The 13,162-nt window shown below is 44.5% G+C and overlaps 1 protein-coding gene across 2 annotated transcripts in view; it reads right to left on the bottom strand.

Annotated features, from left to right (window-relative positions):
* The window catches only part of LOC144592012 (terminal uridylyltransferase 7-like), a 78,005-nt gene extending 65,729 nt beyond the window's left edge, over positions 1–12,276 (bottom strand). Inside the window, exons 1-2 of one of the 2 annotated variants that reach the window (XM_078396166.1) lie at positions 12,186–12,276; positions 4,218–4,752 (exon numbers count right to left, since the gene is read on the bottom strand). In XM_078396166.1, the coding sequence (XP_078252292.1) occupies positions 4,218–4,728 (511 nt within the window). In that variant the 5' untranslated portion in view covers positions 4,729–4,752; positions 12,186–12,276. Of the gene's footprint in view, positions 1–4,217; positions 4,753–11,806; positions 11,828–12,185 lie in introns of those variants that run through there. The other variant, XM_078396167.1, reaches the window with a different exon arrangement.
* Between the last annotated feature and the right edge of the window lie 886 nt (positions 12,277–13,162).

The raw sequence follows: 13,162 nt of genomic DNA, 5'->3' as shown, positions 1-13,162 counted from the left end.
GTCAGCATGGATTTACGAAGGGGAAATCATGCTGGACAAATCTACTGGAATTGTTTGAGGATGTAACTAGGAAAATTGACAGGGGAGAGTCAGTGGATGTGGTGTACCTCGACTTTCAGAAAGCCTTCGACAAGGTCCCACATAGGAGATTAGTGGGCAAAATTAGAGCACATGGTATTGGGGGTAGGGTACTGACATGGATAGAAAATTGGTTAGACAATAGACAATAGGTGCAGGAGCAGGCCATTCAGCCCTTCGAGCCAGCACCGCCATTCAATGCGATCATGGCTGATCACTCTCAATCAGTACCCCGTTCCTGCCTTCTCCCCATGCCCCCTCACTCCGCTATCCTTAAGAGCTCTATCCAGCTCTCTCTTGAAAGCATCCAACGAACTGGCCTCCACTGCCTTCTGAGGCAGAGAATTCCACACCTTCACCACTCTCTGACTGAAAAAGTTCTTCCTCATATCATATCATCATATCATATATCTACAGCCGGAAACAGGCCTTTTCGGCCCTCCAAGTCCGTGCCGCCCAGTGATCCCCGTACATTAACACTATCCTACACCCACTAGGGACAATTTTTACATTTACCCAGCCAATTAACCTACATACCTGTACGTCTTTGGAGTGTGGGAGGAAACCGAAGATCTCGGAGAAAACCCACGCAGGTCACGGGGAGAACGTACAAACTCCTTACAGTGCAGCACCCGTAGTCAGGATCGAACCTGTGTCTCCGGCGCTGCATTCGCTGTAAAGCAGCAACTCTACCGCTGCGCTACCGTGCCGTTCTAAATGGCCTACCCCTTATTCTTAAACTGTGGCCTCTTGTTCTAGACTCCCTCAACATTGGGAACATGTTTCCTGCCTCTAATGTGTCCAATCCCCTAATTATCTTATATGTTTCAATAAGATCCCCCCTCATCCTTCTAAATTCCAGTGTATACAAGCCTAATTGCTCCAGCCTTTCAACATACTACAGTCTGGCCATTCCGGGAATTAACCTAGTGAACCTACGCTGCACGCCCTCAATAGCAAGAATATCCTTCCTCAAATTTGGAGACCAAAACTGCACACAGTACTCCAGGTGCGGTCTCACCATGGCCCGGTACAACTGTAGAAGGACCTCTTTGCTCCTATACTCATCTCCTCTTGTTATGAAGGCCAACATTCCATTTGCTTTCTTCTGGAATTCTCTGCCTCAGAAGGCAGTGGAGGCCAGTTCGTTGGATGCTTTCAAGAGAGAGCTGGATAGAGCTCTTAAGGATAGCGGAGTGAGGGGGTATGGGGAGAAGGCAGGAACGGGGTACTGATTGAGAGTGATCAGCCATGATCGCATTGAATGGCGGTGCTGGCTCGAAGGGCTGAATGGCCTACTCCTGCACCTATTGTCTATTGTCTAATGCTGCAAACTATATTTTGCATCGTTGCTATATGAATTTGGCTCGATTATATTTATGTATAGTACTATCACCTGCAACTCAACACCGACAAGACTAAGGAGTTAGTGGTGGATTTTAGGAGGAGAGGAACACCCCTGTCCCCTTCAAGAGTATGGATGTGCAGTTTACCAAGGAGTACAAGTAATTTGGAGTTTACCTGAACCGTAAACTGGACTGGTCCAGGAACGCTGAGACACTGTATAAGAAGGGACAGGGTCGTCTGCACTTTCTGAGTAGGCTCAGTTCTTGCAACATCTGCAGTCAGATACTGCAGATGTTCTATCAATCGATGGTGGCCAGTGCCATCTTCTTCGCTGTTGTGTGCTGGGGCAGCAGGGTGAAGGCCGCAGGCGCTAACAGAATCAACAAGCTCATCAGGAAGGCTGATTCCGTCCTGGGAGTGGAATTGGATTCATTGAAGGTGGTCTTGGAGGGGAGGATGCTCCTCAAACTGTGGAGCATCATGGACAATACAGCTCACCCCCTCCATAGCACACTGGTCAACCCGAGGAGCACTGTCAGCAACAGACTGGTTCCACCAAGATTAAGCACAGAACGCCACAGTAGATCCTTTTTCCCTGTGGCTATCAAACTGTACAACTCCTCCCCCTTCTGTTGTGGGGGAGACTAGGACTCCCTTTCCCCAATCTTTGCAAATCCCCAATCCTAGACTTTCCACTCGTCACTTTAATTTCATGTTTCATGTTTCGTGTGTTTTATGACTGTTGGCAGACCAATTTCCCTCCTGGAATAAATAAAGTTCTATCATATCGCATCCAATCTGACTGGATAACATATAAAACAAATAGTTTTACTGTACCTCAATACACATGACAATAATAAACCTAAACATAAGTAGAAAATAACTCAATCCTGAAAACGAAGCAACAACAAGCATGGTAACTAATTCATAAAATCAGACAATAATTCTAATTCTATTTTGCCTTAAAAAAAGTGTTATTGTACCTAACTCAACAACCAATTCCATACAGCTGACATATCTTGTTCTATTCTCTATAATCCTGACAAAACATAACTTTTCTGCCTATAACATAGCTTTGATCAATTACCTCTCTGCTTCTTGACTGATATTAGCTTATATTTAGGCCCTGCTTCTATAAAATAGTCACCTTCATTTTCAAATTCCTCTCTGACTATCCTGTTTGGCTTCTAGGTCCTCGGCATCCTCATTGGCAGATCACAATCAGTACAAACTGGCAACACTTCCCCCTCAATAACCATCAACACAGGAGGACCTCAATGCTGTGTCATCCTGTGTCTCCTGTTCCACTCTCTCAAGACCCATGACTGTGTAGTCAAAACACAGCTCCACCACCATTTTTAGATTCGCAGACGAAACGACGTTGTTAGATGAATAAAGGATAGCTATAAATCAGAGTATACGGAGGGAAATTAATAATCTGATTAGATGGCGCCAGAACAACAACTTACTCTCAATGTTAGCAAGATCAAGGAGCCGAATGGTGATTTTGGGAAGGGAAAGCCAGAGATCCTTGAACCAGTAGAGAGCCTCAACAGCTTTAAGTTACTGGTCATGAATATCTCTAAAGATCTGCCCTGGGATTGATGCAATCATAAAAAAAGCTCATTAATGCCTCTACTTCCTTAGAAAATTGAGATTTGGTATGTCACCAAATATTCTATCGAACTTCTACACAAAATAATATACTGACCGGTTTTATCACCACCTGGTTCGGTAACATGAATGCCCAGGAACCCAGGCTGCAGAAAGATTACCTGGTCCATCAGGGGTATTAACCTTCCCACCAACGAAGGGATCTATAGGAGATGCTACCTCATAAAAGCATCTAATATTATCCTAGACATACACACTCTGGCCATGCTCTCATCTCGCTACTATCATTAGGAAGGTGGTACAGCAGGCTAAAAACCAAAACCTTCAAGTTCAAAAACAGTTACTTCCCAGCAACCATCAGGGTCTTCAACAATGGACAGCTCTAACGAGAATCCTACCTCAGCAACTATGATCTTTCTGGAATTTGTTTTGGTTTCACTATTGTCTTCAGTTTTGCATCATTACTATCCAGTTACCTAGTACTACTGATTATTAATTTATTGTATTATTGTTGTATATTTACTTGGGTGTTATTGCATTAATATGCTTGTAAAGTAGCAGCAAGCAAACATTTTGTTATTCCATTGCCTGTACATATGACAATTAAATACTCTTTTGTTTCTCGACCCCAAAGTCAACCTCTGATCATCTGCTCAACGATACAACCAATCATCTATCCCAATTATCTTTTGCAGTCTCCACAACTTACTTTCTCTGCAATCTCCAACCCCCAGAAAGACAGAATATGGCAAAGTAAAGAATATTACATGAAGCATAAACCTGGGGCCACTTGTGTGGTAGAATATTGGTGCTTCCCCTTCGGTGAACCAGACATGAATTGCTGTGGGACAATTTGGACAGGGTAATAGTTTGGACATCCTAGTCAAGAAAACAAAAAAATGATTATTTTTGGGTGCATAGGAATGAATAACCAGGGGGCATAGATTTAAAGTGATCAATAAAATAAAACAAAGGGAGATAGAAGACAATTTTTAAATGTCTAACCATGCTTCAATAGTATTCTTCAAAATGAAAATAAACACTTAAATTTGAACATTTGAGGGATAGTGTAAAATATGGAATAGAAGCAAATGACCACTCTTCAAAAACCTGAAGCTATCTAAGCTGGATCATTCTGTTTCTATGATTTAACAAAAATGATCCTCAGAGAAACATACCTTCTGCTTGTTTTCCAAATAGTTCATTGTTTACATATTCCTTATGTAGTTGCCTTCGAGCATTCCTGACTTTATCACCATTACTTTGAGACCTGCTCCATTCAGTTTTACTATAGTCAATGTCTTTTGGTAGAGATTTATATGTCAACTCAGAAGCATTCTCCTTCCACTTCCTCTCTTTGTTCTGAACTACAGAACCTTGTTCCACACCAGATATACGCTTTTTACTTTTTTCCATGCGTCCATCTTTGGAACGAGTCCCCGGGCTGTGAGAAACTCTTGTGGCTGTGTGTGGGTTGGCCATGACAACTTGAGCACACTTCCTTGCACTAGGACCATTGTTCTCCTGTACTTCCCTTTGCTTCTGGATTTCTGCTCTTTTGTTAAAAAATTTCGAGTGGCTTCCAGGTGTAAAGTGATTTTCTTGGTGCAAGGTACCCCTCCAATTAGCTTCTTCTTTGCCAATTACCAGCTCCTTGTTCCTTTTAGGAAAATTGGGCTTTTCTTCCATTTCACTTCATTAAAATGCAAGATCCTATAAATTAAGAGAGCAAACAAAATTTAATTTTCTGTAAAAAAAATACACAAAACTTGTGCAGTAGCTTTGAGCAGATTAATTGGTTGTAGAAATTATCTATATACTAAAACTCTCATTTGTTTGTTCTTGAACTACAGCCAAAACAGTACACGTTAGCACGACAATTTTAGGCCCACCTTACTCACCGTTGTCCCTTTGGTGCTAATGGAAGTTTCATTGAAATCAGTGTTATATTTTTAAAGTTATTCACATTTTAAAGTTTAAATCTATCTCCTAGGGATGGGGAGGAAGGGAGGGAGGGATGGATGGAGGATAAGGTGGGTTGAGGGGGATGGAGTGAGGGGGAGGGGAAGGGAGAGGAGGGGGCGGATGGGGGGGGGGGGGGGGAGGGGAGAGAGGGTGCTGAACCAATGCAGGAGAGGTTGGGCCCAACGGGTCCACTTGCTCTAGTTATGTCCTAAAGTCTACCAGAGTCCTCAATGAAGACTGCTCACAGAAAACTCTGGCTGATTTTTTTCTGTTGTTCGTCAGCGTGATGAGATCAATTGTGAAATAAACTTTTAACAACTGCATGAATCTTATGAATAAATAAGTTTTAATAAATACAACATTGATGGAAACAGTGGAGTAGATAAGGAACACTGAAAATGGAAGACCGCTTATCTCCTTAAGCCTGTCACATCATTCAATGAAACCACTGCATTTTAACTTCACCCATCTATCTTTGCATCACAATACTGAGGCTAATAAATACCCATTTCGGCATTGGAAATTTCAATTTTCCCAGTTAGAGACTCGGAGGGAACATTTCAGACTTTTACTATCCATTGTGTGAAAATATGCTTCCAAACATCATCCTGAACGGTTGCTTCAATCCTACCAATTGTTTTGCTTCTATTTCTCTGGGCTTTATCTAAATGCTATAAACATCCTTCTCAATTTTTCCTGCCATCAAATACTACTGCCATCTCTATTTCAATACTCTTTTATATGCCGTTTAGTTTATATTGCCTTTGCCTCTCTGCATTCTTCCCACCAAAATGTATCATTTCATGCCCGTTTTAAATTTCATCTGCCACGTCCATATTACCTGTGTGTGTTTTATGCTTTAATACACAGGTCCACCACCAATTTCCCTGCACCCTTGGTTCCAGAGCCTTGTATATTATCTGATTTGCCGGACCAACAGAGGTCACAGGCCTTGGGGGGGGCCGAGATACCGACGCGCAAAGTCGGCCATGGGAAACGGATCTGCTGGTTCTGGCCGGGCTGGAGTTCCAGCACCCCAGCCGCAGGCGGCTAATTCGAGGTGCAGATCTGCCACGGGAGCCGGCCATGGCTATGAATCTGCTGGCTCCGGCCAGGGCGGAGTTCCAGAGCCCCTGCGCAGGGGGCAAATTCAACCCACCGATCAGCAGGGAAATCCCGATGAGGTTGGAAACACCTGGCCTAGGCACCACATTTTGGGGGGGATTTCCAGGGAGGATTTCAAGTGTGCTCTCATAATTTTGTCAGGATTAAAGCGGGCACCAGTTGCTAAAAAATCAGTGGTGGAACTGTATCGTGTAGAATAGAACTTCTACCACTAAATAACAACTTCTAGGCTGAAAAATCTGCGTGATATTTATCTTGTTTGTCTCTTAACCAGAATAAAATGAAAAATGAAATGCTTTAGGCAAAAATTACAATTTTATCATATTTCTTTAAAACACTAGATGATACTTAGTCCCTGTGAATGGTGTATATTTGCTGCCCTTTAAGGCATACTTACAAATGTTAAGACACAGGAAACTGCAGATGCTGGAACTCATGAGCAAAAAACAAAGTGATCACCAGGTCAAGCAGAATCTGTGGATGGAATGTGTAGGAAGGAACTGCAGATGCTGGTTTAAACCGAAGATAGACACAAAAAGCTGGAGTAACTCAGCGGGATAGGCAGCATCTCTAGAGAAGGAATGGGTGATGTTTCAGTCTAAAGAAGGGTCTCGACCCGAAACGTCACCCATTCCTTCTCTCCAGAAATGCTGCCTGTCCCGCTGAGTTCCTCCAGCATTTTGATTTTTTCTTGCATATTTCAAGTTTGTTAATTACATATCCTTCCTACCTTATCTATATTGTTTTCTTGATACATGGACCAATATACCCAATGACACAAACTTATAATTTACCATGCTTTTATTGTTTAAAAAAAATGCCTACAGACTTTATTAACCATATTAAAAAATAAAAACATTATGTAGGAGGGAACTGCAGATGCCAGTTTAAACCGAAAATAGACACAAAAAGCTGGAGTAACTCAGTGGGACAGGCAGCATCTCTGGAGAGAAGGAACAGGTGACGTTTTGAGTCGAGACCCTTCTTCAGACTAGAGGTAATCAATTTTTAAATCATACTAGACCAAGTGGACCTGTTGGGCCCAAACCTCTCCTGCATTGGACCAACAGAGGTCCTCCTCCCCTGTTCCCTCCTCCTTCCTCCCCCCTCCCTCACCTTCCACACCCCCCTCCCCTCCCCCCCACAACCCCCCTTATCCTCCCTCCTCCTCCCCTCCCTAGGAGATAGATTTAAACTTTAAAATGTGAATAACTTTAAAAATATAACACCGATTTGAATGAAATGTCTTCCATTAGCACCAAAGGAACGACGGTAAGGTGGGCCCAAAATTGTCGCGCTATAGTGTACCATTTTGGCTGTAGGTCAGGAACAAACAAATGAGAGTTTTAGTATATAGATTTATGTCACATTTTTCAGACAAGCTGTGAACAAGTAAGTGAGTTTTCGTCCTTTATTTCCTCCATGAAACTTCTGAGAATGCAAGGAAAATAAGAAGAGATATTATCGTAGGATTAGTGCAAATAGGTGATTGAAGGTTGGCATGGATTTGGTGGGTAGAAGGGCATTTTTCCATGCTGAAATCTCTTTATGAATCTCCATAACATGTACTTTGAAGCTTTTGTTTTATAATCTCATGAACCTATATCACAGGCCACTTAGATGCCCAAAACTAAATAAAAACTAAACATTGTGCAAGACTCATATAATTTTTTATTTATCCAGTGAGTAGACCTGCTATGCCCATGACATAGTAGGTCTAAACCTGTCAGTACCTATTCAGTTGATCTCAGCCAGTAGAAATGATAAGAGTTTAGGTTTATTATTGTCACGTGAACAATGTACATGTTTTGCATGATATCCAAACAGATCAGATTGTACACGCAAAATGCTGGAGTAACTCAGCAGGCCAAGCAGCATCTCGAGAGAGAAGAAATGGGTGATGCTTCGGGTTGAGACCCTTCTTCAGACTGCTGTCAGGGGAGGGGCGGGACAAAGATAGGATGTAGTCGGAGACAGGAAAACTAGTGGGAGAACTGGGAAGGGGACAGACAGTGGAAGCAGGGACTACCTGAAGTTAGAGAAGTCAATGTTCATACCGCTGGGGTGTAAACTGCCCAAGCGAAATATGAGGTGCTGTTCCACCAATTTGCGCTGGGCCTCACTCTGACAATGGAGGGGCCCAGGACAGAAAGGTCAGATTGGGAATGGGAGAGGGAGTTGAAGTGCTGAGCCACTTTGGTTGAGACGGACTGAGTGGAGGTGTTCAGCAAAACGATCGCAGAGCCTGCGCTTGGTCTCGCCGATGCAGAGAAGTTGACATCTGGAACAGCGGATACAATAGATGAGGTTGGAGGAGGTGCAGGTGAACCTCTGCCTCACCTGGAAAGACTGTTTGGGTCCTTGGATGGAGTCGAGGGGAGAGGTAAAGGGACAGGTGTTGCATCTCCTGCGGTTGCAGGGGAAAGTACCTGGGGAGGGGGTGGTTTGGGTGGGAAGGGACGAGTGGACCAGGGAGTTTCGAAGGGACGGTCTCTGCGGAAAGCAGTGGAGATGGGAAGATGTGGCCAGTGGTGGGATACCGTTGGAGGTGGCAGAAATGTTGGAGGATAATTTGTTGTATGCAACGGCTGATGGGGTGGAAGGTGAGGACAAGGGGGACTTCCTTGTAACGAAATGGGGGGAGGGGGTACAAGAGCGGAGCTGCATGATATTGAGGAGACCAGATTGTACTATATATAAATACAATCAAGTCAAATACAAGTAAACAGATAAAGCAAGGGGGAAGATACAGTGCAAAATGTAGTTATCAGCATTGTAGCAGATTAGTTCCAGAGAAAAAGTCCAATGTCCACAATGGGATGGAGGTAAATTAGGCAGTGCCCTAGCTTATGGAGGAACCGATAGTAACTTATAGTTAAGGATGAGAATCTAGAGCCAGCTCATGTCTAAACTGTTAGCAGTATTCTGCATTTACTAAAATCTTTGTGCATTTTAAGGGCAGAATTAGGTGTGATTATTATGTACGTGCATCATAAATTACCTGCTTATATAAACTTCAGACTCATACATGTAAAATGCTGTCGATTGTGCACAAGTCCTGTGTATACTTGCACCTACACCCTTGTGACTCAGAGGCAAGTACAAAATCACTGTTTATAATAAGCGAACCTGTTGGCAGAGCTCAGTATTAGAAAAGCTTGGTTCATACTTCTACCAAAGTTTATGGGATTTCAATCCAGACACGAAATAAGCAAATCAAGAGGTGAAAGATTCTACTCAATAATCTCCAGTTCATAAAAAAGAATCTCTGCAAAAATTATGCTTTTGTTGAAAGAGAAACCCTAGGCTCAAAAAGAATTTGGAATCTTAACTTCTAAAGCACAACCCAATCCCACAATCTTGACGGAAAGCATTGGGCATTACCATCTGTCGATTCCTCTCCAAATTGCACATCATCTTGACTTGAAAAGTATCATAGTTCCCAGATCTAAACCCTGGGACTCCTTATCCACCATTGCTTTATGAGTGCCTACAGCAGTGGGCCACAGCAGTGCAAGATTGTGGCTCATTGGCTTACACATGTCGGACGAGGGAAGAGAACATGGGAGAACATATCTTCACAAAGACAGCAGTATAGTTTTCAGAAAGGAAAGTGTAGCTACAGGAGATAGCTGATCGTTGAGAAGAAGTCAGCTGGTTGTGGAAACTAAGTGATTGATGGGCATTTTTATTTTATCTTATTTTTGATTGTCCAAGAGTTTAAAATCAGGGTACAATAATGCAAGCAAGGATAAACTGATCCACTGATTTAAAAAAAATGTCAAATGTCCTCATCTTTCCCCCTGCAACCCTTCCCCCAATTATCTGTGCTCTCTCAATTTTTATATCTAAAAACAGAATTCATCCATCCAGCCTGTTTGAAGGCTGCCACTGCAATTCCCACCACATTATTTACTTTGAATCTAAACAAAACAAAATTGGTAAGTGGATTTATTCAATGAGTAGATCCCACTGTCTCAGACCTGAACTGGGGTCAATGAAAGAGCCTTCACATCGCGGCCGTTTCCCCCAATCTTTCTACCATCACGCACAAGAAGCGCAAAAAGCCATTGTATGCAGATGCCGAGAATTGTGTTCAGCTCTGGCTGAACAATTTCTAATCTTGCAATGTGGACTCGATAAGAAGAAGACCTGAACTCACTCTATACAGGTCATTCCACTATAACAAAATAGTTGTCTCCCTAAGAAACCTTGCTTTACAGAAAACCAGGTTACAAAAATAATTGTGTCAGTGGATGAAAGGTTAGTGAGATGGGTTAGAAAACATAGGAAATAAGTGCAGGAGTAGGCCATTCGGCCCATCGAGCCAGCACTGTCATTCAATATGATCATCCAGAATCAGTACCCTGTTCCTGCTTTTTCCCCATGTCCCTTGATTCCATTAGCCATGAGCTATATCTAACTCTCTCTTGAATACATCCAGTGAATTGGCCTCCACTGCCTTCCGTGGCAGAGAATTCCACAGATTCACAACTCTCTGGCTGAAAAAGCTTTTCCTCATCTCAGTCCTAAATGGCCTACCCCTTATTCTTAAACTGTGACCCCTGGTTCTGGACGCCCCCAACATCAGGAACATGTTTCCTGCATCTAGCCTGTCCAATCCTTTAAGAATTTTACATGTTTCTATAAGATCCCCTCTCATCCTTCTAAATTCCAGTGAATACAAGCCCAGTCGATCCATTCTTTTATTTATATGTCAGTCCTACCATCTCAGGAATTAACCTGGTGAACCTACGCTACACTCCCTCAATAGCAAGGTTCGGGGCTAGGGTGTTTTAGATTTGCAATAAAAAAGTTTTTTTCCCTGTGGGAACTTCAGAAATATATAGGTATTTTTAATGGCTACACCTTTATTTTGTTACTTCAAGTTAAATGTACTGAAGGTGTATGTTACATTGTTTAATAGATTATCGTTATGCAAGTGTCAATAGAAGCGATTGTTTGTCAATTTCAGTGGAAGTGATAGATTGTGATCTTAAGAGACAATGGTGTCTGGAAATACAAGCGACTGCAGATGCTGGAATCTTAAACCAAAGAGGTACTCAGAGGGTCAGGCAACATTTGTGATGGGAAATGAACAGGCTACATTTTGGGTCGGGCCCCTTCTTCAGACTGATGCCGATCATTGCAGGCTGGTTGCATGTGAACAGTTTTTTTTAAAGACAGTTATTTTTTCTGTTTGTTAATTCCCTAAACAGTTCCCTAATTCACCAATCGCGTTATCTCCATTTCGCGTAATGGAAACGACACATTACAGCCTCGATTATCTCATCTCAATTTGCAGAACTATAACAAGCGTAATAAACTATTACGTATCCCAATTTGTGTAAAACGAAAGCGAATCTGAAACCAGATCACGGGGGGGGAATAGAAACTTATGTAGAGGTTTGGCTGCGTTACCCCAGCCTTCAGTATTTCGCCGAAATTTGGCCCAGACATGTACACAGCAACCATGTGCAGACATCACTGGAGGGGGAAGCGCCTCAAGGACTGCACTCTCCCCAAATTATGACAAGAACAAAAATAAAAGGCAACGGGAAGTGGCACGGTGAGACTGTAAGCGAGCACCAAATCTTTGATCGCTGCCTCCCTTCCACATAATTTAACATTGGCTTCCTCCCTCTCGAGCAATTTAACACTTCCCAACACCACTTACTACCAATTAAACAATAACGGTGTTTCTGCTCCTCTTCATTTTGCGCCGGCATCGGTCCCTGGAGGGGACGGGACGGGACACCCGGGCAATTTCCCCCACCTCCAACTCTTGGGTGCAAAAGTGCAGGCAGCTCGCCGCCGCTCTCGTTGAACATCCGCGTGGGGAAACCTTCATTAATCAGCGTCTTCACAAGTGAAGGGCAGACAACGGGACAGCGCACAGTGTAGGCAGAGCGGAGTCGAACGGAGCAGCGCCGGGGCCGGGGCCTAGCGCACAGCGCCCGCACAACAGCGCCCGGCCTGCGGTTTAAATCCGCCGCCGCCGCCCTCCCCCAGTCCGGGGCGCCGCCGGGAGCAGCTCGGGGAGCGGACACACTAACCTGCAGCTGCGGTCCTCACGTCCTGTCCACTCTTCTCCTTCTCCTTCTCCTTCTCCCTCCCTTCCTGCTCCTCCTTCTTCTCCTCCTCCCCTCCCCTTTCTCCCCCTTCTCCCCCTTCTCCTGCTCCTCCGCCCCGATCTCGGTGCCGTCCCGTCCCTCTCTTCCCCCCCCCCCCCCCTGCCACCAGTGGCTGGCGAGGAGCTCTCCTCCAGCACCAGCCTCCAGGCGCGCTGTCCCTGCAGGACACCCGCCGAACTGCAGCCATCGAGCAAGGATGGAAGGATGGATGGATGGATGGATGGATGGATGGATGGAAGGAAGGAAGGAAGGGAGGGAGGGAGGGGAAAGGAGGAGGGGGGAAAGGAGAAGGGAGTGAAGGGAGAGGAAAGGAGAAGGAAGGGAAGGGAGAGGAAAGGAGAAGGAAGGGAAGGGAGAGGAAAGGAGAAGGAAGGGAAGGGAGAGGAAAGGAGAAGGAAGGGAAGGGAGAGGAAAGGAGAAGGAAGGGAAGGGAGATGAAAGGAGAAGGAAGGGAAGGGAGAGGAAAGGAGAAGGAAGGGAAGGGAGAGGAAAGGGAGGAAGGGAAGGGAGAGGAAAGGAGAAGGAAGGGAAGGGAGAGGAAAGGAGAAGGAAGGGAAGGGAGAGGAAAGGAGAAGGAAGGGAAGGGAGAGGAAAGGAGAAGGAAGGGAAGGGAAGGGAGAGGAAAGGAGAAGGAAGGGAAGGGAGAGGAAAGGAGAAGGAAGGGAAGGGAGAGGGAAGGAGAAGGAAGGGAAGGGAGAGGAAAGGAGAAGGAAGGGAAGGGAGAGGAAAGGAGAAGGAAGGGAAGGGAGAGGAAAGGAGAAGGGAGAGGAAAGGAGAAGGAAGGGAAGGGAGAGGAAAGGAGAAGGAAGGGAAGGGAGAGGAAAGGAGAAGGAAGGGAAGGGAGAGGAAAGGAGAAGGAAGGGAAGGGAGAGGAAAGGAGAAGGAAGGGAAGGGAGAGG

This window comes from Rhinoraja longicauda, chromosome 3 (genome assembly GCF_053455715.1).
Source record: "Rhinoraja longicauda isolate Sanriku21f chromosome 3, sRhiLon1.1, whole genome shotgun sequence".
Taxonomy (NCBI): Eukaryota; Metazoa; Chordata; class Chondrichthyes; order Rajiformes; family Arhynchobatidae; genus Rhinoraja; species Rhinoraja longicauda.
The sequence above is the reverse complement of the archived record's forward strand: the minus strand, read 5'-3'. Positions and strand labels throughout refer to the sequence as shown.